The following is a 24,990-nucleotide window of genomic DNA, read 5'->3' as shown; positions in this document are numbered from 1 at the left end:
ATTGCCACTGAATATAAAAATATCGAAAAAATCTATTTTCCATTATAGAAAGTGATATTCTTACCACAGGAAGACCAACCAAATTTAAGCAAGTCACATTGAACATTTTGATTAGGTTAAAAGGAGACTGTCAAGCTCTCTTTGCACTTTCTTCGTTTCAAAATGTACTTTGTTTTTGTTGATGTTCTGTTCTTTGCTTGTCACACAGAAGTACATAGGAGATTTAAATGTCAGATCTAAATAGGTTTGTGATTTTTTTTCTATTTTAGACTATTTTCTTAGAATTTTCTCGATTTTGAACCAGATTCTTTTCCTCATATTCCAAAATTTTTTCTTGGTTTGATGCTTTAGCAATAAATATTGTATCACCTGAGTTGGGATTTACTTTTTTCTTGAAGTAAATTAAATTTATTTTCTTCTCAGATTATTGGAAAGTATTTATGGGATTATTAATTGATTTTACTTAAGTTTTTGAATTTTCGTGTTTAAAAAAATAAGAATATGAGAAACAAGTCTAATTTCTTTTATTCATTATTTGTTAATTTTGTTATAGCGATTGTAGCTATTAAACAAGAAGTTTATGTAATGTATATGTGGAGCTTTAAATATCGACTAAGTCAACCTTCATCTATCAAAAGGTACCTCAAGATGCAATCAAGTTAACAAGTCTTATATACTAGAGAATTGGTATTTAATATTTATAGTGGTTGATATGCCACATATATATACATCATACCATTTACCAAAAATAAACACAAAAATTTCCAAGGCATTCAAACACTAAAAGATGGATCCGGATTTTAAAATGCAGATTTTAGCTATCATAGTTATAATAGCTGATATACTTAATACTACATAAACTTAACCATAATTTAGAAATGGTTCAAAGCAGTTTTTCTAAATGCTTTAGATGCTGTTCTCTTTTGTTCCTTTTTCTAATTTGGCTTTTATAGGGATATTTCTGTATCATGATTTGTCACGCCAACTACAATTGTCAAGGCACTAAATAGATTTTAAAATTGCAAATTTTTTTAAAAAAACTAAAAACATGTAGCGGCAGGGAGTTGGTATGAGTTTCGAATTGGTCCCCTTCTGTGATGTATTTTTTAGTTACTCCCTGGCCAGGGCCTGGAATTTGGCAAGATTTCGGATTATTTTATTGCAGATCATAATACAGAAATCTGTCCACTTTTATTAATTTGTTAAGCCTTTGTTGTTTGTACAATTATTTTTTCCCATGAAGTTATAGTTTGTAACAGATTTGAGATTTAAAAAAAAATACTATTTGACTATTTGAAAAGATTGAACTTTGTAAAATATACAAAGGAGCCTTTTCAGGGGTCTGCCTAGGCCTAATTTACTACCGTTTAGCGGTACCTTCACAAATTCAACTTTAGAAAAAACGGTAGTTTCACAAATTCAATTTTACGAAAAACGATAGTTTCACAAAATACTTTTTCTTAAAATTTTATTTTTGTATCCCTTAAGAAACGATAAATCCATATTTTTACCATATTTTTGTGTTGATTCTTCAGTATAATTTTTAATTTTTGACAAATTATATCTGAATTTTCACAAAATAGGTACCACTCAGAAAAATATAGACAGACCCCTGCTTTTAATTTTTTTTAAAAAAAAAGCATAACTGGAAGTGCACTACACGAAGAAATTCAGTAACAAGTAAATGAGTTTCGTGTTACAAGTAGAGCTTAAAAATATATTAAAATTTTTTACCAAAATTTATCCTCTGTTAACCTTTGGGATAGTAGAAAAATTAAGACCGATATTTTTATCAAGAAGATCTATAAGAGTTTTTGCCCCACTGTCTCTGAAATTGGCTTAAAATTGAAAGTTTCAGTATTACAAAAAGTGATAAATTATATTTTTGTAAAGTATCTTAATTAGGGGTGTAATGGTATTCTCCTTATTCGGCTCTTTTGCTGAATATTTGGTTGGCCAAATATTCTGCAAAGAAATATTGTTTGTAAAGTTATTTTTCGACAAAGTTATTTTTTTTTTGGGGGGGGGGACCTGAATAGACTTAATTAAGAATAAATTCAAATCATATATATTACTATACATTATTAGAAATAGTTTTTGCACAGATTTGTAAAGTTCTGAAGCTTGTTAATTTATGTTCTGAAAGACGCTTGGAAAAGTGAAATTTGAAAAATTGAAATTAGATTACTTTATACTGAACCACGAGTTTTGCAATGCTTATTTTTTTCTTTTTTTAATTATACTTAAGCAAGTCAATTTAATCATTTTTTCAACTCTTTATGTTTTAAAAATGAGATTTTTTTCCCCGTTTTTATTTAAAGCGAGCAACGCGTGTTAATGGAGTGTTTCTAATAGATTTTATTCTTTTATTGTCGCTTTTTTCTTGTACGGTAAGACAGATAACTAGTAGCAGAGAAAACTGTGATTTTTAAGGTTATATTTCAAAATCAAAAAACAATTTTTTTTCTGTTTCTCTTTTTATTTTTCTCATTAACTTTTCTTTTTATGACTGTTTTTACTATGGCAGCATTTTTTAAAGAGTGTTTCTTTTCTAATGAACATTATTCTTTTATAGTTAGTCTTTGATAAAAATCTGGCAGTGTAAAAAAGTTAACTTTTCAAACTTTTTTAAAACTTTTTTTTAACAGTTAGTTTTTTTAATTTTATTTTAAATAGTTTTAATTATCTTTATTATCTTAAACATTTCTATTAAATTTTTGTTTTTGCCCCATACCAATAATACAGCTAAGTTTTGATTATTTTTCAGTAATGACTAAACTTAATTATATATATAAAATAATATGTATTCATTATTATTATTTTGTTTGGAATGTTGTTATTCAACCACCGAATATTCGATATTCCTCTGATTATTTTGGCCGAATACCGGCAAATCACTATTGGTTGCATCCCTAATCTTAATTTATGTTGTCTTTTGCTAATTTGAAATAAAAATACTAATACTCTTAAATGGATAAATGTCTTTAAAGATCAAAGAATTTAAGAGGTTTAAAGTTAACAAACTTTTTTATTAGAAAGCAAATAAAAGTGGTGTTTAGTATACACAGCTAAGTTTTTTTCTAAGTGATATTTATTACAATTTATTTATATAATGATACAGCACTATAAGTTTCAGAAGGAAATAAGCCCTTCCCTCATCTATGGCATTTAGATATAATGCCAATCTCTAATAGACCAGTAAATGAGATTTTAATAATCCAACTGCTTATATGAGAAGGTTTGACAGGTGTTATTAAAAGAAGTGGCTATGTATTTTGGGTTCATGATGTGTTTTAAGAAATTGTATTAAATTCAATATACAAATTACTTAAAATATATTTAAATTTGTTAATTTTATTTTTAAATTGTTTTTAGAAAATTCTTTTAAACTTTTTGTCAATGGGGAGGGAGACAGTAAGCTTTTCTTGTATATGATGATAATTTATTATGGTTAATGTATTATGGTCATTTTATAAGCTATGTTCATATTGATTTACATCTTTTTAATATATTTAAATTATAATTATTATTTGTCTGTTTTGTTTCCCTTTCATGTATGTTTAAATAATTTTTTTTTGTGATTTCAAAAATAAATAAGCTTTAACTCTAAAGCTGAGTTAATATTTTACAGACCTCTAACTGGCTGCCCGCCAACAATGCCTGGTGGAAGAATGATTACACCTGTTACTCAGACAGGTGTCCCTTCTGTTGCTTATCCAGTACATCCAAATCCTTATGGTTTGATTTCAGCTCAACCTCATCCCCAGTTCATATCTCATCTTGCATATAATCAGCTTTCAGTGAGTTACTGTTTTATTTAAAATATGCATAAATATTAAAATTAGGGAAAATGAATAGTATTATTTGATGTAATAATTTTTTTCAAATTTTTTTTGGATTTTTTAAAAATCTTTTTTTTCTTTTATCATACAGTGTTACTGTTGATCATCTTCCTACTATCCTTGTCACATGCCATAACTATGTTAACATGTAACTTGCAGTTCAGAAACAAGAATATATCATAGATCATATTACAAATTTTATTTTTTAACTTTTGCTATGGGTTTTAATGACATTTCGTTAAAAAAATTATGATTAAAAATTACTGCAAAAAATTTAGTTAATTTATTATACAATAGTGATATATAAAAGAACAAGGTGCAAAGCTGATGGGGACTGCCCTCTCAAACTCTCTCTTTCCTCATTTTTGCAAACAATTAAAAAACGCATAATTTTTTTTGTCTATAACTGAGCTATCTCAGTTTGATTCATGGTTTGAAATATTTTGTAAAATATTATTTTCAGAAAAAAATTAATATTGTGAAACGAAACTTGAAAAATTGTGAAAAAAAGGAGCAAAATATCCCCCAATCGAAAAGAATTGAACAATTATCCCCCTCCCAATATTTAAAAATGCCTCCTTAAATAATCAAAAATATTCCTTAAATCAAAATTACAGTTTTAAAACTAAAAAATTGTATAGAATATTTAGAAAAAAATTGTACCCTCTCTCCAAGAATAACTATGGCGAATTGTTCCTTTTGGTAGCCCCTGTGGGCATCCTTATAAAAAAGTGAAAACTATAGCATTTTAAAATTTAATATATAATTAGATATTTTTTTTAAATCTATATTTTCATTCTGAACACAAAATATTCTTCAACAAATTTATTTTTGTAAAATTAAGAAATATCATACTTCTTTGTTAACCTTGCCACTTGTCACTAACTTTCTGTGACTTCATTTTAGATGGCCCATAGGTACTAAGATTTGGTTGAAGTGTCTTGTTATGTTTTAGCATTCGATTTTCATTTAGCATCTATATAAATGCGATTATTTATTATAGTTTTTTTCTTTTGTTTAGAATGTTCAGAATAGAATGTCTATGGTAGGTGCTGTTCCACCAACTATGCCTGGTATGTACATTCCTGTTGCTCAAATTCCAAGAGCACCTGTGCTTGCTTCTCAAATGCATGCAAGTCAAATGCCTGCAGGAACCGGAGTTGTGTAAGAATTATTTTTTATTTATCTCATACTACTTTTTCATTATTGGATTTGTTATTTTTTTAAATTGGTATTAAAACTCTTTTTGAAGTTTACTAAACAGTAATTAAGTGTTTTTAATAAGTTTTTTAAGTTAAAGGGTTTTGTCCTTTAATTTTTAAAATTCAAAGCACTTTTCCTCAGATTTACTTCGTACTCTTGACTTTTTCTTTTTGGTAAAATAAATAGGCTAAAGAATACTAAAAATTTTATGAATTAATAGTTATTCTAGTTCTCATTAATAATATAATATTTTACTAATTATTCTACACTTAAATGTAGTCCATAATAATTGCCTGTGTTTAAAAAAAGTACCTGTGTTAAAACTTCTTTGATTAAAAAAAAAAGCTTATGAAAAATATTACATATTTTTAAAGTAAACATTAAAAAGATTTTCTCAAAAAAAAATAAATAAATAAAATTGTATGACAGAGGCTAAGATCATTAAATTTCAAAATCACTAGATATAAGAGTGCTGAGTTTTTCTTGTGGATCAAAGATTTTGTCTTTGCCTACACAGGCTTTACTTTATGAATTCAAGTTTGACATTATCATTACAATTCAGAGTCAACAAGTGTTTGGGAAAAATCTAGACCTGTCTTGATGTGTTGCAGTCTACAAAGATATATGAAAGAGAAACTACTTAATTTTTATACATTTTTTGATTTGTTAAAATTTGATTAAAATTGTAATTTGGTTTATAACATTTTGAACTGAACTTTAAATTAATTTTTTTTTTCTAAGCTGTATTTTATGATATTTAATCATAGTTTTTGTGTTTTAATAAGGAGTTACAGGTTAAAGAAACCTTTCCAATAATTTATAGACATCATTTATCCTTAAAGAAATTAACCAAAAAGTATATATATAAATTTTTTTAAGATTAATGTCTTCCCTATCTACTAAGCATTGCCCTCCCCCCCCATTAGGGCTGGACGATATAGAAATTTCTTAAATCGATATAGTCAACCCTTTTATATCACGATATTAGGTTATATCGATTTAACAATCTAAACGACAAAACTAAGAAATAAATCCACAGTACCCCTTCCTTTATTCAAATGTATTGTTGTTTTTTTCTTAACTCACTTACAGTCAACTCCTAGTTCACAGAAATTTNAATAATTTTTCTTCTTTTTAGAATCTTTGGGAATAGGTAAGTGTTAATTTAAAAAATTAAGTTTTGTTTTTGAAATATGTAGTGGCTATTTTTATTGTTATTACTTTATATGGATAGACTATGATCAAGTTTTAAGAATTCTTTTTCTGTCTTATTGTTGTAAATTTTGCTAGCATTGCAGATAACTAATAAGTTTGCACTGAATTTGTTTGTAAAATTGTTCATGTGTGCATTATTTATGTATAAAATTTATATTTGTTACTTTTAGCATAAATATCTATTTAAAGATAATTAGAAATTTTTTTTTCTTGAATCATTGCATAATTAAAATTGCTATTTTTACAACTTGTAATTTGCTTTTATGTGTAGAACATCAGCGATTGATCCATCTAAACTGCTAGAGCAACAAAGAAAAATGGAAAAAGATAGGAACTTCCAATTACAACAACAAAGGCTTAAACAGTTCACTGTAGCTGGTAAAAAAGGGAGTATGAATGCTGATAATTTGATTGATAGTATGTTTGGAAAAAGCCACGCGAAAGAAACTGTGCAACATTCTACTTCTGTTAAATCAAACCCAGGTGAATTTCTAGTTTTTTAATTATTCATGAAATTTCTAATACTCGGATCTCGATGATATTGTTATTAATTTATTTTTAGTTTTTCTCTTTTTTGCTCTTTTAGGGCATATTTTTATATATATATATTTTTTTTCATTTTAGGACATTATTTTAGATTTTTGGGATTTTTTTTAAATTGTAGGGCATTTTTTGAAATGTTTAGAAGTACTAGCTCATTTTTACTGCAACCACCCATTTTAACTGAGTTATACTATTTTATGCATTACCATTTCCAGGGAAAAAATAACCATTGCCTTTCATTGAGATGAGCTATTGATAAAGGTAGAAAATTGATAAGAAATGACTTAATTCTATAACTTTTTTGTAACTAAAGTTGCAGCTGAAAACAAAGTACTGTTGTCCATCATATTAGAAGGGATAAATTTATAAGAGTTATTCAACTAGCTGAAACAAGAAAGAATGTATCTTAACGTTGGGTTGAGCACTGTAATTCATCCACATGATCAAGAAAATTATCATTTTGCCAAGAGTTATGTAGGGTTTGTATGTCGGCAAACTTTCTTCTAGAAACGCTTAATAATTCTTAAAGTTGCCAGTTTTTAGAAATACACAGTTTTCATAGTTTGTGTAACGCGGCCAGGTGGCCGAGCGGTTAGCGTGCCTGACTGCGAGCCAATGGCTGCGTGTTCGAATCCCGTTCTAGGCATGGATGTTTCTATCTATGTGTTGTCATCTGTTGTGTGTGATTTGTGAATGTGGCCCACCCTATGAACGGGTATTTGTGGCAGTGTGGCATGGCTAATTTTGCTCGTCTCCGTGACTTAGGTTCACAGGTGCCCACTGGGTAACCTTAGACGAGCAACACTTCTGGCATCTTACAAGATGAAGAACGAAAAGTTCCGTACCTGCCGCTATAGAAATATTTTGTCTGACATAGAAAAAAAATATTTTGTCTGACATAGTTACTCTGTGAAAAACTATATCAACGATTGTTATATTGAGACTTTGAAGAAAATTAGAAACTATGAGAGTCATTTTTCACTATTATTAAGGGTATTTTTCAGTAATATTAAGGGATTTTTTAGGTCATCATGATCTAGGCTGTTGTAATTTGTTTTGTATTTTTTGTTACAACGATATTCATTTGTATAATTTTGAAAACGTTTGTTTTGCCAGATCATTCTGAAATCAAGAAAACTATACCAACTACAACACATCAACCACTTACAGAAATTTCTTCTGTTCCTTTTGAAAACATGTTTTCTACTCCTATGACTGCTAGTACTTTTCCGGCACCAATGGCAAATCCTGCTGGGAATTCAGTAATTAAACAAGAAAAAGACAAAAAAGGTAAATAACTATGTAACTATTTCCCTTTTTTTTTGAAAAAAAAATTTACTTAATTTGTTCTGCTTGAGCCTATGCTTTTAGTTACTTTCAATAGTTCAAATAAATAAATAAAAATTGATAAAAAATTAAATAAAATAAATTAAAAAAAATCCCTCTTAATAACAAAATTATGATGCATTTTAATTGCATTTAAATGGTTGAATATGTTTTAATTCTTGCGTAAAACTAAATTTTCTGTATATTGCTTTTATCAATCAACATTTTAGAATTTTTAATATTTATAAAAATAGGAAATATGAAATATGTTGTTAAAATGATGGCCTTTCATAAAATCTCTTTTTCTCAGTCTCTTTTTAAAGCCAATTTAACATGAACAAAATCCTTATAATATCAAAATTTAACCATCTCTCTCTCTCTTTTCTTTTTTTTTTTTTAAATTCATTATCTTTATAATTTTTAAAATGAAGGTTTTTTAGAGCATATGCTTAGAAGAAATGCTTTTCTCTTGTTTGAATATTTACAATTTTCTTTCCTTCTTAAGTTTTGAAAGATGTGTAGCATATCAATGTCAGATTTGCATTTACATGAACTAATCTATATGATATCAATGAATTAATAAAACAGAGCTGTAGGTGCAGATTATTATTTGGAGGGGTGATTAGAGGAGTTAAAGCTAAAAAAGAATAAAACAGGGAATATAAAAGAATCCAAATTAGTTATTCATTGGCTATCATCATTTAATGTCAATGATTATTAATCACTCATTTACTCTCACTGTTAAGGAAGTTCCCAAAAAGTTGAAAAGAAATTCAAATAGAAATAAACTTAATAATTTGAATACCTTACATATTCAAAGACTTAAACCATAAAACCAGTTTATAAAAAATCACATGTCCTCAGAAGGAATGTGGTTTTAATAAATTTTAAGCACTTTACATAGATGGGCTAAAAATTTTGCTGAACATGTTAAAAGTAAATAAAATAAAGTGTTTTACAATTTATTTTTAGTGGAACAATTTTGAACTACTAAGTATAATTTTCTTCTTCTTGCATATAAGCTTAAATTTTTCTTCCCTTTAAAATAAAATTAAACAATAAGATTTTGGATTAAGAAGCTCATTGTCTTTAAAAAGCTCAATTTTTTGTACTCTATATAATATTTGTATTGACACCTTTGTTTATAATACTAATTTATAGTTTTTTTTAATTGTGGATCAAGTAAATTCATTTTTTTATTTTTATAAGGCAGATTTTTTAAAATCTTTTTTTGCTTAGTTTAAAATAAATTTAATTCTTTATGTTTATTGATAGAATTACATGCTATGATGATGGAATGTTCAAACTTAAGTGGCCCTCAGAAAGCAAACAAGTTTTTCAAACCTCCTGTTAAAGAAATAACCCCAACAACGCAATCACGGTCAACATTCACTACAAGTGATAAAGCCAGAAATTGGAGGGATATTAAAGGACTTGATGAAGTATTTGTTGAGAAGAGACCTAGTAATTATATTCAAATATTTTTTTGCTATTACTGTTTTATTCATATTTTTAATGTCGTCTTTTGTTTTAGGTAAAGCAAAAAAATATTTTTCAAAAAAAATATTGGAGAATACAGTTTTTTAAACTTTTTTTTAAAAAACTTTAGCATTTCAAAACTTTGAAAACAAATTTCTACTTCTCAATAATTTATATTGATTTTATTTAAAATTTTTTTTTATAGGATTCCCTCCCTGGTGTTGCAGAGAGAAAGTTCCTGAATTGTATCATAAAATTGAGTCAATTGTTACCGGAAATGGTGCTCATGCCCCGGAAACAAGTTTGCTTTTCCCAATATTAGTTTCATCAGGCTTACCTCAGCAGTCATTGGCTCAAATCTGGGAAATGGTGAATCAGTCTGCTCCTGGTTATTTGACTATTGAAGAAATATATGCTGCATTAGCACTTATTGCAGTTTTACAGGTAAAATATTTGTAAATAATTTTCAATGCAATTACATAAAATGTGTATTCAAAAACTTTCAGTGAATAATATTATACATGAAGGGAAACATGGCATACAAACAAAATACCTGTACTGGCACTCAAAGTAATTGTCATGTGCTACAAAAATATTTGACATTTTATGAGCAGTCGCCAAATACTCCTAATTTTCTTGACTATTCTTGATGCACTATTGTTACACATTGTTGGATCTGCACTGTGTTAGAAAATATCTTTTCTATCTCTTAAGTGTTTATATCACTTAAAAAATACTTTTTATTTAATACTTTCAGATTGTACACTTTCATTAACAATTCGAGTGCCTTTGTTTGCCTTATTTGCACAAACTTCCAATTAATTTGCACAGTAGTGTATATATATAAATATGGAGAAATGTAATACATTGTATGTTATTATTACTAAATTTATTAAAAACTTCATTGTGAATTTATGTTTTTAGTATGGGCAAATCCGTGGCTAAAAATCTGTGCAAAACAGGCAATTCGTGTTTCTTTTTTTAAAAAAATAAATGTTAATTTTCTAAAATCAGTAAAATTGTATAATTAAGTATCAACCTTATTAATTATAAACTTAAAATTATTAATTAATAAAAAATTAATTAGCAACATCGTACAGCAAAAGACTCACAAAAACTATTGCTCTTGCATTATATACTAATGGACAAAAAGGTGAAAAGGTTAAAATCGTTCATACTTTCTAACTCTACGCAAAATATGATAATCATTTAATGCTTCCTAATATGGAAGTGAAAGAGGGACAAGATTCTAAAAATAACTCCTTTGAAATATAAATCTAATTATAATTCAATGATATGTTTTCATCCTTGAAGTCCCAAAATAGAATTTCTACAACTATTTTTTACCAAAGACATTTTATGAAAACGAAAGAGTTTTAATGTTGTTATTAATACAAAAGTATTTATAATTTTTGTTTTACATATATATATATATATATATATATAATTGAAATATTCACACATTTGCTTGAGACACTTACAGGGGAGAGAAAAACAGCCAAATATCTTGTTGCAATATGTTTTAAAAGTAATTGAATCTTGGATCTTAAATTTCTTATTTTGGTCATGTTTAAGTTTTAGCTATTTTAGTGGCTGATTGTGACTTGTATTTTTATACATTTATCACTTTAAAATTCTTGCAAATAATATAGTTTATGTTATATTAGAGTGGTCACTCTGCAAAAACAATTGATATATTATACCACCTCCCTTCTGGTCCGGTTCCACGGTTGCAATGTTTTACCAGCTCAGACCAAGCAGCGGGAGATGTTGAAAAACAACCTCACCAACTATCATCAGATGTAGTATCTCTTTCTTCTGGTCCAACAGCAACATCTGATTCATTGAGTTACCAAGCAGTTCGGCCAACTGCTATTTCTCTCAAGAAAGACAAAATCCCTAGACTGGATTCTCCAAGCACGGCAAATAATTTTACTAATTCTAAATTACCTTCTATTTCATCAACAGGTTAGAGGTTTTAGATTTTTAAGTATTCTGTATTGTTTTTTGTTTCAAAATATTGTTTGTAATTTTTTGAAAAAAATTTTATGTTTTTAAAATATTTAATTTCTATTATAAATAGTGAATGTTTTCTGGAGTAACTGTTAAACTTGGAGCTCTAGAACGCTCAGCATCATTGTTGTTTTTATGACCATGTTTAAACCTTTCATTAAAAGTTAATTTTCCTAGTTCAAAGTCTCCCTAACGCTTATCAAGTCACTGTTTGTCTTCAGTATTTTCAGTAGTCAGAAAACCAATTTTTAATCAATGCACAGAATGTTTTTTTGACCATTGTTTTTAAAAATTACAATATCAGGGTCACTAAAACCACTTGTGACCTCTAAACAACTGTCAGAATGTCATGAAATTTTGTGATGTGTCCTTTGAAGGTAGCCACTATCCAGAAATCATATGGTTCTAACAAAAGTGTTGAATGTGTTACATCAAAGATTTATTGAGTGATGTATAATTGCCTATTATGTAAACGCAATTCACTTGTGTATGCTTTATTTTGCTTATTTAAAGATTTTAAGTTGTTTTTAAATTTTTCATTTTAAATGTAATTGGAGGGTAAATCTTGGTAACAATTTCTTAGTTTCTTTCATTATGGTTTTATAAATTTAGAAAATTTATGATTAAATCTGTTTTAAAAGTTTATGAGTTTCAGAAAAAAAAACTATTGTTTTCTGAAATTTTTAATAAAGCTGTCCAGAAAAAAGTATAATTAGAACAGTGTATAATAATTCTGTTATAAAACAGAATATTGGTATATTTCAGCTTTTTTTTTTATTTCTCTGAGTTATTTATGAATAAATACTATCAGCAAAATATTTTTTTTAAATATTTAAAGTAAAAGTGTAATTTTTTGATTGGAGGAAATAATAAAAGCTATTAATTTTAATTTCATGGTTATCAGTGTAAAGTAGAGTTAGATGGGGTAAAGTGGGTATATGTTAAAAATGCATCTATTTTCTCCTTTTAAATTGAGATAATTTGTTTTATATTTTTTGAGACATTTACTGGGATTACGGCAAGCATTTTGTTTCCATTTTTATAAATTGATAAAAAATTTAATGTTTACTAACTATCTGTTCATCATCAACTTATACAGTATGTTAGTTTAAGTTGTTGATGAATTTTCTTCTAATATCATAAAAAACTGACAAAAACTATTAATTTTAGTTCAAACTGTTAGAGGGACATCTAAAGAACAGATCTAAATAGAAATTTAAAAATTATATTTATTATGAATTGGTTTCTGAGGTGGGATAAAGTGATTATATGGTTAGGCTTAGCTAAGTGTTGTATGATAGGGATATTTTTTTACTTCTGTGTTAGCTTTAGTAAGTATCTAATGCTCCATATTTTATAATAAAATTGTTGAAAAATAATTTACTTGTTTGTTTACAGCCCTGCATAGTAATTTTAACAATAAAAACAAAATTTCTTTTAAATTTTATTTTTTAAAAAGAAGAATGATGGGGAGCAACAATATATCAAACATATTATACGATTAAAATGACCAAAATAGCATAATGGTATAACTTAGGGAGCATATTTAAAAGTATAGATGAGTTTTCACACAAATTTCTGAATTCATATGGCAGTTCTTTCATGGAAAACAAAACAATTTTCTTAAATTAAATAAAAATACTTCTTTGCTATAAATAGTAAAAGCACTTTAAATTACCACTATAGATGTTAACACTCTAATTTATATTTCAAGTAAACAAAAAACTATTACAGTCTTTTTGCTTTTGATGAAATTGTATAAGTTATGCAAAATACACTGCATCTAAAGTGAAATCTAATTTTGATAGCCATGAGCATTAACTTTTTAATTTAATAATACGAAAAAAAAATATTTTCTAGCATTTATTTTTGTTAAATATAATTATGGTAGATTTATTTAAGAGCATTTTTATTTCTGACGCAATATTTGCATAGGTTTTTTAGTGGTTATAAAAATAAGTTATATAGGTTATAACAATAAATGTTATTTATTATATGTATTTACTTTTTTAAAAATATAATGATGCATCTTAGAGATCTGTGTACATAAAGTTAAGAGATTATTTTGTTCAAAATATAGAGATACATTATTCTCAATATCAAATTTTAAAATGTGTTTTATATCTTTTAGGATTCATAAGTTCACCTGATGATGAATTTGATGATTTTAAATCAGCTACTCCTACATGTGTCAATTTCATGATGTATCCATCTTCCACAAGTAATAGTATCTCTCAAGAAGATGAGTTTGATGATTTTAAGCAAGCTCCTGTTTCTGCTGTAGTTGATTCTAAAAAAGGAATTTTCGAAACAGCAAATCCTGTTGTCGGAATGAAGCCAAGTGTAGTAAAACAAGATTTAATGTCTCCCGAGGAAGACAAATATAGTGTATTTCGCCTTTTGCAAAAACCCGAGAGTACTGACGATTGGGCAGATTTTTCTTCAAATTCATTAGAATCTACAAATAACATTCCTGCACCTTCACTTAGTATCACAGAAAAATCTTCCGACGTGAAAACTGCAAATGTTTCAGATTTCAACGCTTTTAAAGATGACGGGGGATTTGCCTTCTCTGCAAACAATATTTTTAATGTCGAAGTTGCAGCTAAAGAAGAAGATGACTTTGGAGATTTCCTTTCTGCTGAAGTGAAACAGGACTCAAGTGTGACAAACATTACTACTGAGTTGCAAAAAATGAGCACCAACTTTGCTGACTTCTCCAATTTCAGTGATAGCATATCTGCTGTTCCAGCCTTGATTGTGCCTGGGGGGAATTCACAAATGAATGAGGAATTTGGTGAGTTCACCAGTAGTTTTCCGGCGTCCAGCAGAGTTGAATTGGGTCAAGAGTTCCTTTTCCGCCATTTAAAAGACAATATATCCCTCGCCGAAAGCCAGTCAGTTTCAAGTTTGGAACTCGGAACATTTGATGGGGGTGGTCATAGCGGCGAATCTAAATCTTCTCTAAGTCGGCAGGGCTCTATTCCAAGTTTAGATTTGAAGAGCTCAGGTTTAGAAGTGAATGAAAGTGAAGACTGTTTTGGCGACTTCCAAAATGCCCCAGTTCCAAACAGAGTTTCTACAACTCCATCACCCGTCAAAGGAATAGAAGGCAGTGAGTAAAAAGATTTTATTTTAATTTGAGCTTTTACTGTACTCTCGAGATAGATTCTAAAAATGTTTTTGAATGCAATTTTTAGAGTAACAAGTGAAGTAAACAAATTTATCGACTCATTTATGATTCAGTCATCATCAGTATTTAACCCTTTATTAGGCCGGGAAAAACATATTTCTTGCATACTTCATTCATTTTTAAATGTCGATGGGAAGCTGTTTTCCGACCTATGATTTGTGCAGCCATCTGCTGAATAAATGTAGATAGCATTTAAGGTTCATGTGGGGTCAAGAAGAGAAATCAACACACAAAAGTTATTTTTCCCTTCTACGTCATTTGATAATTTCTCATTGAGTTTATTTGTATAGTTATAAACAAAGAATTTATAAATTTGGTTATTTAATAGCACAGAAGGCCATTAGCCGATTCTTATTCTTTATGGTCAGTGGCCAATTCTTTATACTTTAACTAACTCAGTGGCGCGACAGCCCATTAAGAGGGCCAAGGCCGACTGTGCCCATCTCAGTTTTCTTGACCTTTGGGCTCTGGGGTGCAGGAGCATATGTTCCGGTCAGGTGGTCAGCCGAACGCGGAACCCCCAGTGTTAGTTCCCAAGCATGCTTGGTACTCATTTTATCGACCCACTGAAGGGATGAAAGGCTGAGTCGGCCTTGCCCGGCCCAAGGATCGAACCAAGGACCTGTGGCACGACAGCGCGAAGCGCTACCGCTCAGCCACCGGGCGTCTCTTTATACTTTACAGTAGCTAAAATTTTGAAAATTCCCTTAATTTTATAAATCCCTCCCAAGCATCTCCAATGTCACCAAATCCACTGTGTAATGTATGCTAGGATTAAGCCTCAATCTCAATCACAAAAATATTTTAACATAACATTCCTTGAAAAATGTTCCCTAAAGAGAGTTAAAAAGTTTAAGTTTTGATTGTACTCATTGTTTATACTAAGTTTCACTCTACATTTATTTTTTAATAAATAGATATGAAATAACTTTTTAGAGCATTTAAATTCCGTCTTAAAATTAAAAAAATCTGTATAATTATGTATGATTACATAATTTATCTGGCATATTTCTTGGTTCAAATTTTTAACTGTCAAAAGTTACTCATGTTTATGATTTAAATTCCATCTTATATTAAAAAAATATAGTGTATTGTTTTTTGTATTAAATACTTCTTAAATTCATTTTGATAAATATTGCTTTTTTTTTTTTTTAATTTTTAGGCAACTTATCTGGCATATCTCTCAGTTCAAACTTTCAGCCCTCAAAAATTGTTCCTCTCACTGATAAATACAGTGTAATACGTTCTGAAGAAGTAAGTAATAATTTATATATAAATTTTAAAATTTAATTTTGAAATCAAAATATTTTTATCTGGTAAGTGTGAAAAATATGCTAGCTAAATTGTAAAAAGTGTTTCTAGATAGTAAAGTTAGAAAGTAGAGGGTGTTTATTATGTTAATCATATTAGGTACTGTGATGCCTCTCGGAAGCAGTGACTCTCCGTTCCACAGTAAAATGGTCGTCAATGGAGGTTGGTCATTCTTAGGGGTTACATCCATTGCTTTAAAATGTTATCAAAGGTACATGATTTTTTGCAAATGGCTTTAATTTTAGTCACTGTCATTTTCTTGGTGCAGAAATGCCACTTGTGCTGGCAGCATAAAAACAAGATCGATGAATAAAATTGATTGTCAATAGAAATGATCCCTACTGATATAATTATGAGTAAAAACAAATATACCAATTATGAATTATAGAACTATTTTAAATAAATAAACAATTGTGTTTTTTTGTTTACGTTTTAATTATCATTTAATAATTAGCATTTAATTTTGTATCATAAAAATTAGTTAGCTTTAAACAATGAGAAGAGGTTTGTTTGTTTGAGATACATAGTTTATTTTGAAATAAGTTTTTTTTCTAATTTAACTTTTAACTTTAAAAATAAATCATAGCATCGTCTTTAGTGCACTCTGATTGCGACATTAGATTGTAGATCTCAATCAGAGACCCTCAAAAGGAGCTCTCTAAATAAGGGTTTCAAATGAATATTTTGAATACATTTTAATCTACTTATTTGTTTTGTTAATACAGTAAAACCTGTCTATAACAATACTGTAGGGACCTAAATAAAATATTGTTATAGGTAGGTTATCGTTATAGACAGGTTTGAAATTTAAAAGTATACGCTTAAAACTAATGATAAATTAAACTTCTTTTATAGGCTCCAAATGAAAATTTTACTTAGAATTATGAAACAGCACACAAGAAAAATTTACTTACAATTTTATGAATCAAAACAGAAATTATTTAGAAAAATAATCGGTTAGTTTTGTTTGCTTATTTTCGGAAGCAATTGCCATTTCCATGCACATAGATTTCAGTCCATCTAAAGAATTCAAATGAAATACCAGTTACATTTGGTAATGTTGCAACAAAATCTTGCAAAGTGTTAATTAGCAATATGGCATTCTCGGGTGAAATCTTGTCGTGTCGCTGCTGCATCGATGTCTCGTCAGTGTGTCACCCGTTTTTCTGACGAAGCTCTCTCCCTCCTACAATACCCCTTCACCCATTTCTACTGCTCTAATTTCCCCTAAAAGTGGCTTTTTTTCTCAGAAACAACGAAAGAATATTACATACAAAGGAGATGAAAAAAAAAAAAAAGCGTTTTGTTATCTCACATTTAGGCTCGATGGGGAGTCGTTTTCCAACGGTAGAAAAATCGGAATAGAACAATCAACTATCAAAAGAGGAAAAATTATCGTTGTAGACATGTTTAACTGAAAAGTGGTTATCGCTATAAACAGGTTAAAAATACATTGAGTAAATAGGAATTTCACCGGGACCTCAAGGAAATATCGCTATAGACAGGTTTATCGTTATAGACAATATCGTTATACACAAGTTTCACTGTATTTTTTCTTTTGATATTTTTTCATGTTTGCTTATTTGACATTTTCCGTATTTGGTGCAGAGGTTTTAATGGTCTCTCATAAAAGTTTTCTTCAACATGAAGTTTATGGAAAAAATTCTGTGTCTCACAAAAGTTATCATAAATAGAGGTGGTCTTTCTTGAAGGTTTCACTGTATTTTATTTCTAGAATTTGGTGCATAGTTATCACAGTGACACTGTGCCTTTTCAAGCATTCAACTGACTTTTTTTCATGCTTGTGTTTTTTTAGTCACATTTATTTTTTTGTTTTTTTACTCACTTTTTAAAAAAAAAAATGAATTTTATGGTTAATTACTCTTTATAAACAATTAATACTGTTTATAATAATCCAACAGTTTTAATTTTGGCATTTTTTAGGGGTGCATAGTTTTGAAAAGGGGTACAGAAATTAAATTTTGGCACTGCAATGAGTTTAATTTTAATATCAATACACAATAATTTCATTATTCCTTAGTGTATTAAGAACACTATCAATTTGTATAAAAAATTAAAAACCAAATATATAAAATAATTTTGAACTAAAAAAAATTGAAATTTTACACACTTTGTCTTATGTCTTCTTTAGTAAATTAAATTTTAATTTAAGTGTTGCAGGTTTTCAACTTTCTCTGTGGAAAAATTAATTTTATAATTTTTTACTGCATATAAATTAATTGTATCTTCAGATTTTAGTTTAATTATACTCTTCAAGATTTCTTTGAGCTACTTTACTTGAGCATATTTTGGTTAAAGAAATTTTCTTGAAAAAGAAATTCAAAAGATTTAAATTTCTTAGCATTTTGAATTCATACCACTATATTGTAATTTTGTTGTTTTTTCTTTTTCAAAACTTATTGAAATTAGTTTGAAAAAAGTTTTGAAATTTCCTTGGTCATAAATAAAGGTAGTTTTTCTGTTCACTTTTTAGTTGAAAGGCAGATTACCACACATTCACCATTCAAGAGCGACATTTTATCCTCAATCCATAGTTTGTTCATTCCTAATGTAATTATAACACTTCGCTTATGTTAAAATTGTCTTTTTTAAATGTACTGTCTCTAATATATTTATGTTTGATTTTTAAATTTCTGAAAGACAAACCGAGTTTTAGTGTTTTATAGAAGTTTCTCCTCTATATACAATTTTTTCATTGAATAACAGAAAGATAATCCGTTTTTTTTGCAGGAAAATCAACTAATGAAAAGATGTCTTTAGTCCCCACTTATGTTCAGTCAGTTAACTCTATTACGTTTTCACATGTTAAAAAAAAATTGTGTTTCAACCTGCATTCTCCTGCGAGTCAGTTTTCTTCACCCTGAATATTCTATTAAATCTCCCCATTGACAAAAGCCTAAATGGTAAATTATTGAAGTTTTTTTTCCTTACCATACGATTTGTGGTATTATAGTCTTAACTGCTGAAAAGAGAAAATTTCTGAATTTTTATTTAAGTAACTAAAACAATTTGTAATTAAGTAATATCGAGCAATTTGAATGCTACCATTAAATTCATTAATGCAACCTATTTTATTTTGAATTATTTTCTTTACTCAATGTTAGATGTTCATTTGTATTAAGTTGTAAAAAAATTAGATAAATTGAATTGAAGTAATTTTGTTAAATATTTAATGAAATAATTTGTTAATTGTTTTAGAAGAAAGAAGAAGACCAACATATCAGTAGTTGGACTCGTTGTCTGCAAAGCTCAGTTAATATATTAGAAAATACAAAGAAAATATTTAATCAGATGAGTTGTAGTTCAGTTTGCAATGAAGTTCTTTCATCTGAAGAAGGAGGGAATTATGTGAAAGGTATACTGAGTTTATGTATTTTTATAACTGAAAACTATTTTGTTTAATATGAAAATTCACAAAAACACTATATCTTTTTTCTTATAAAAAGATTTAATAAAAAAATAAAATAAAAAGCAATATTTTATAAAGCTATATAATATATGTCTATTATATATTATAAAAATAATAGGTATACTATACGAAGGAATTCCTAATTCTGTTTCTGTTATTAGGAATATTACCCAGCATTGTACGAACTATTATGATTTAATTTAGTTTTGTCTGATTTATTTAAGGCAGGCAACTGAAATTTAATTAAAAACCATGCAATTCGATTTTTGAAGTATGACACTCTTTTTGTTATTGGTATGAAGAGATATTTTTTTGCATTAATCTTGAAACAGTATTTTCAGTATTTATTGAAACCCTTGGAAATTTTTATATACTAGAACTTTCTGATTTTTGGGAAAGATAATGGTAAAAGCTTTCTAAAATGGTACCATTTTTATACACAAAAAGATAGGCAAAAAAATTCAGAAACTTCATATCTTTCCGAAGAATTGGGACATAATTTATTAAACAATTCTGCACTTAACTACAAATTTTGTTTGGCTATCGTATAGGTAAGCCGAGTTATTGCAGGAATAACTATTATAGCTTCAAATAAGAGCCAATCAGCTTATAAGCTGAGACTACATTTTTATATCCCAAATTTATCCAGAATTCAAATATTGTATTTAAACCTTAAGAAAAATTAATTGTATTTTTAGTGTCACATGTGTAGCAGCAAGGATTATTTTGTAAATAAGGAAGCAAATTTTAGTGCAAGAAGTATTGAAAGTAATGGTTTGTGTCTCAAGGCATGAAAGTGAATTTTGAAAACTCCAATTTGTCTAGCTGTATACAAAAAATGTACTGTATAAGTTAAAAAAAATAAACCCTTATAAAATAGGCTTTAGATATCATGTAGATTAGTAAAATTTTATGCCAGAATAAGTGCAGTTAAACGGTAAAAAAATTACTGAAAAATAATTAAATTATGAGGCAATTTTTTTTCTTTTTGATATGAGTAAATAAACAAAAATTTATGCTAGAATGACTATGATTTAAAAAGAAATTAATTAAAGTCATGATTGTGACTATTGGGTTAAGGAAATGCCTATTTGGGTAAAATTGTTGTTATTCTGTATATTTTTGGATGAAAGTTTTTAATTCTGCTTATTATACTTTTTATGGATAAGTCTGATACAATCTTAAGACTGTTAATTTATATCTCATAGAATGTGTTAATAGTTTTAGCATTTAAAATTGTACAGGCAGTACTGATATGAAGCGCAGTTTCATGAAATCATGAGTTAAAACTCCAGATACTCCAAAATAGATGCTCCAAAATTTATATTTTTTTCTTATTCATCATTTAATTCTAATTCTCTTTTATCATGATAAATTTCATTCATTCCTCTTTTATCATATCAGTTTTTTATCAGAAAATGTTTTAAACTAAACACACTTTTCTATAACTTTTCTTCTTGCTATACCAGTGAACGTTGTCCTCCAGTTGTGACAGGTTATTTTCTTGAACTCAACTTTTGTGAAACTAAACTTGTTTATCAAGGTGCCTCAGACCAGTATATAAAATTTGTTAACTGAATTTCTGAAACAGCACTTTTAGTTTTTCTAAAAGTCTATCATAGTGTTAAGTGTATTCGACAACTCCACTAAAGAATTCTCTTATTTACTGAGCTTGGCTCAAAATTATAATGATAGAGGAGTATATATTTACGTCTTTAATTAACTCCTTATCACACCGAAGGCTGATAGACTAAATAAGTAAAACAGTTAAAAAATGAAACAGTTTTGTATTCTAATATATGCTATTATTCTTATATACTATTATTCTCATATTGAAATTAATGTTTAATTATATTGCATTTTAGATGTGATTGAAGTTTATAAAGTGGCATGCAGGATAAAATTTACTTCCAAGTCATATAGTAAACAAAGTGTAGCTATCCTTGATCTATTGAAAGAAGTAGAACAAATTTGGAATTCTATCTGTGGGTTCTTTGCTGGTTCTTCATTAATGGTAAGCTAAAAACAGCTATTTATCAAATTTTTTCCTTTCATAATTTAATGTTCAGAAATATTGAAGGTGTTGCTTTTAAACAAATAACAATATGAATAATGGAAATTGAATTTTTAACTTAAAGAAATTCATTACTGGATATCTTTAAGTTTTTGTGGGTCGAAAGCTTAATATTTTAATACATCAAATTTTTGTTATTTAAAATTTTTGTATATGAAACAGAATTATTTTTAACTTGTATTCATTTGAGCACTAAAATTTTATTTAAGATTATTGCATATTAGTTATAAAAGCTGAATTACTAATTTTAGTGAGAAATTATAGAAAATATTTACAATTTATGCATTTTTAATCAGCAAACTAGTTCATTCAATTATAGTTGAACTTTGTTTAGACAAATTTATTGGGTCCGATTCTGTTGTTACAATTTTGTTATGATAAAAGGCAAACAAGTATTTTCTAATCGTGTTATATCGCAACGCATTGAGGATTCTGGCGATCATTTTCTTAGTGTACCAAAAAAATCTGTGCAATTGAGTATTTTTGATTCTGGAAAAAATATCATTTAAAAAATGGAAGTTATTGTTATTAACTGATCACATTTAGCATCGTTGTTCGCATTATTCATGTGATAAACAATTCAAAAACTTGCAACTAAGTTAAAGTTTTTATGATACTTTATTATAGATTTATATCAACATGAGTTATATATCTCTATATTATTGTATTGCAGTACAAATCTGTGTTATTTTCCTACTTTGATTTATACATTGGAACAACTTTAGGGGATAATATGAAGTTATTTTATCATATTTTGTATGTTCTTCATCTTAATTGAAATCCATACATTGTTTCGTATTTTATTATTCACTGATTGGTCATTTTTTCATAGTTCTGTTTTGAATATTTTTTTCCTTTTTTATACATTAAATTTTTGATAAGTAATAACTGTTTCAATTATCGTGAGTTTCGAATTATTTGGGTTTGAATGTATGGTGTTCTACTGGATTTACAGATTATGTGTAGAGAACAAATTTTTCTTTTAAAGCATATTGATATGTTAAAAAAAGGGAAATGTTTTTTTACATTAAATTTGCTAGTTACACATTGATTTTGTAGTGAAATTATTAATTCGAATTTAAGTTAGTTTTAGAGATTAGAGACATTAAGATGTAATATTTTTATTTTGAAAGTCATATACCAGTTTTATTACAGCCTCAAGATTCTTCTTTTGATTTCTCATCATCATTGCTAAGAACAGATGCAGCTGACAATGTTAAAGCTTGTGGCTTATGTCTGTTAAATGTAGAAATAAAAAATAAGGATGACTGTTCTCTTAAGTTATCATATGGAGGAAGAAATTATCACAGTACATGTGCAAACTTTTGGGTTAATTGTGTTGATCCATTACTACCTGCTTTAACTTTACCTCAGTTGTTGTAGTTTTTATTGCATTTAAACATAGTATTTGTTTATTTATATTCAAAATTCTATATACTGGTTTGTTTTAATGTTTTGAAGTTGCTGGTAAACTTAGTTCTACACTGACAAAATTTTATTTCAGCTATTGTCATTTTTTATGGGTTTTAATTATGTGCTAGTTTTTATTCTCATAATTTAAGATATTATTATATTTCTTTCACACAATGCATTTTGATAACCATGAGTTGAGTTGAAATTTCAATTAAGAGAAATTAAGTTAAAAGATTAACAAATTGTAAAATAATTTTTATGAATATTTCTTGTGGTAACACAATATTTATTTCACACAATAAAATATTCACAAATTATTTGATGAATTTATAAGTTGAATATAAAACTCATGAAGCTTACCGTGAAGGTGTTTAATTTAGGATGACTTATTGTGGTGAGAAGAATTACAACTTCATTATCTTATATTTCATTTTTTTTTACAACACATATTTATAAGTTATTTAGTTTTAAGTTTCACTCATTAAAGTGGAACATGTACTTTATTTGCCGTAGAAGTTTTTAAAGAGCTTTTGTTGGTTTGATTTCATTTCTTTTTAAAAATAAGTAATAAAATTTGATCAAGAGAAGTGACAGTCAGTTTCATGGTGTAGAAAAATCAAATTAAAAATCTTAAAAAATTAAATACTAATAAATACAAAAAAATAACGACACTTAAAGGTAAGCATTTTACTATTTTTCCTTTTGATGAAAATTATTATTTCATAGTGTTAATGATTCATAAACTGCTTTTTAAAAATGTTTTAATTTTATGTTTATTAATTGCTATAAAGTATTAAAAGTTTAAAGAATATATAAATTTGAGATCTTTTTATGTGCTGACAAAGTTACCAATTGTTGAACTATCTGTTCACGTCTAACACTCTTATTTGGAAGCTTTAGACTTAATGACTTTAATTTTAATATAAAAGATATGCAATTAAACTTTTAAACCAAAAGCACAGAAATATTGTTTTAGTATTAAAAATTTTAAGACAAAAAGCGCCTAATTAGAAATAAGTGAAGAATTAACTACAATTTCTCTTATCTTCAGCTTAACTCCCAATTTACATTCTGATTATACTTCAATTTTTCTGATATAGAATTTTGTGTTATGCATGTTTGGTTTAATAAAGTATATAATTTATAGCTTCAGTATTATTTTCTAACTTGAAAGCTAATTTATGAACGAAAAAAAAATGTTTGTTACTTTAAATATCAATTTTTAAATTAGATTGTATTTATTATTTTGTTGAAATATATGAGTATTTATATATAAAAAAAATTTCAAGTCAAGTATGTATATTTTTATCTGTGTTAGATTTTATTGTGATATTTGGATGTTTTGATGTATGAATAAATTTTGTTGTGAAAACGATGTTAAAATTGATATTTTGCAAAAATAAAAAAATAAATTTCACAACTGTTGTCAATTGTTCTTTTATTTCCAATTTGTTTAATTTATATTAATTGCCTCTAGTTACCAGCTGAACTGCCTTTTTCAATAATCCCTGAAATTCCTAATATTTCAAAAAGTCAAGGTGTCGGTTTATTAAATGTTTTGAAATTAAATACATAAAACATATCTTGTAGGTTGAGCTCTCCAAATCTACATCTAAAGAGGTTATTATTATTTGAATGTCCTTAAGTAACAACAGAAATAAATGAATTCTAAAAGTGCACTTTAAACAATTAAGCTGGGTTTGTTGTGACATCTCGAGGTAGTGAGTTCCATGTGTAAGCACCAAATGTATTTTTTTAAAAATTAAGATGAGTTCTTGTGCAGGAGATGTAACATATTGAGATAATGACAATAGTTCTTCATGGAAGCGAGCACTGTTGTTAACTTTCACAGAAATTTTGGCATAGACTATAAGTTTTAAAGTTTTTTTTTTCTCTTGTAAAATGATTAATTATTAGGTAAACCCAATAATTATTAATTTTTTTATTA

At 27.5% G+C, this 24,990-nt stretch overlaps 1 protein-coding gene across 1 annotated transcript; it reads left to right on the top strand.

The window, feature by feature from the left end:
* The first annotated feature begins 64 nt into the window (after window positions 1-64).
* On the top strand, window positions 65-24,462 carry LOC107442671 (synergin gamma). Its single transcript, XM_016056295.3, has 13 exons — window positions 65-244; window positions 3,632-3,800; window positions 4,864-5,006; window positions 6,532-6,743; window positions 7,920-8,093; window positions 9,405-9,593; window positions 9,814-10,052; window positions 11,276-11,576; window positions 13,753-14,736; window positions 15,977-16,068; window positions 19,345-19,501; window positions 21,421-21,569; window positions 22,785-24,462. Exons 1-13 carry the CDS (start codon window positions 228-230, stop codon window positions 23,010-23,012), a joined length of 3,054 nt encoding a protein of 1,017 aa, XP_015911781.1. The 5' UTR covers window positions 65-227; the 3' UTR covers window positions 23,013-24,462.
* Window positions 24,463-24,990: the final 528 nt, after the last annotated feature.

Source organism: Parasteatoda tepidariorum, chromosome 1 (assembly GCF_043381705.1).
Source record: "Parasteatoda tepidariorum isolate YZ-2023 chromosome 1, CAS_Ptep_4.0, whole genome shotgun sequence".
NCBI classification, from domain to species: Eukaryota; Metazoa; Arthropoda; class Arachnida; order Araneae; family Theridiidae; genus Parasteatoda; species Parasteatoda tepidariorum.
This window is presented reverse-complemented; position numbering and strand designations above follow the sequence as displayed.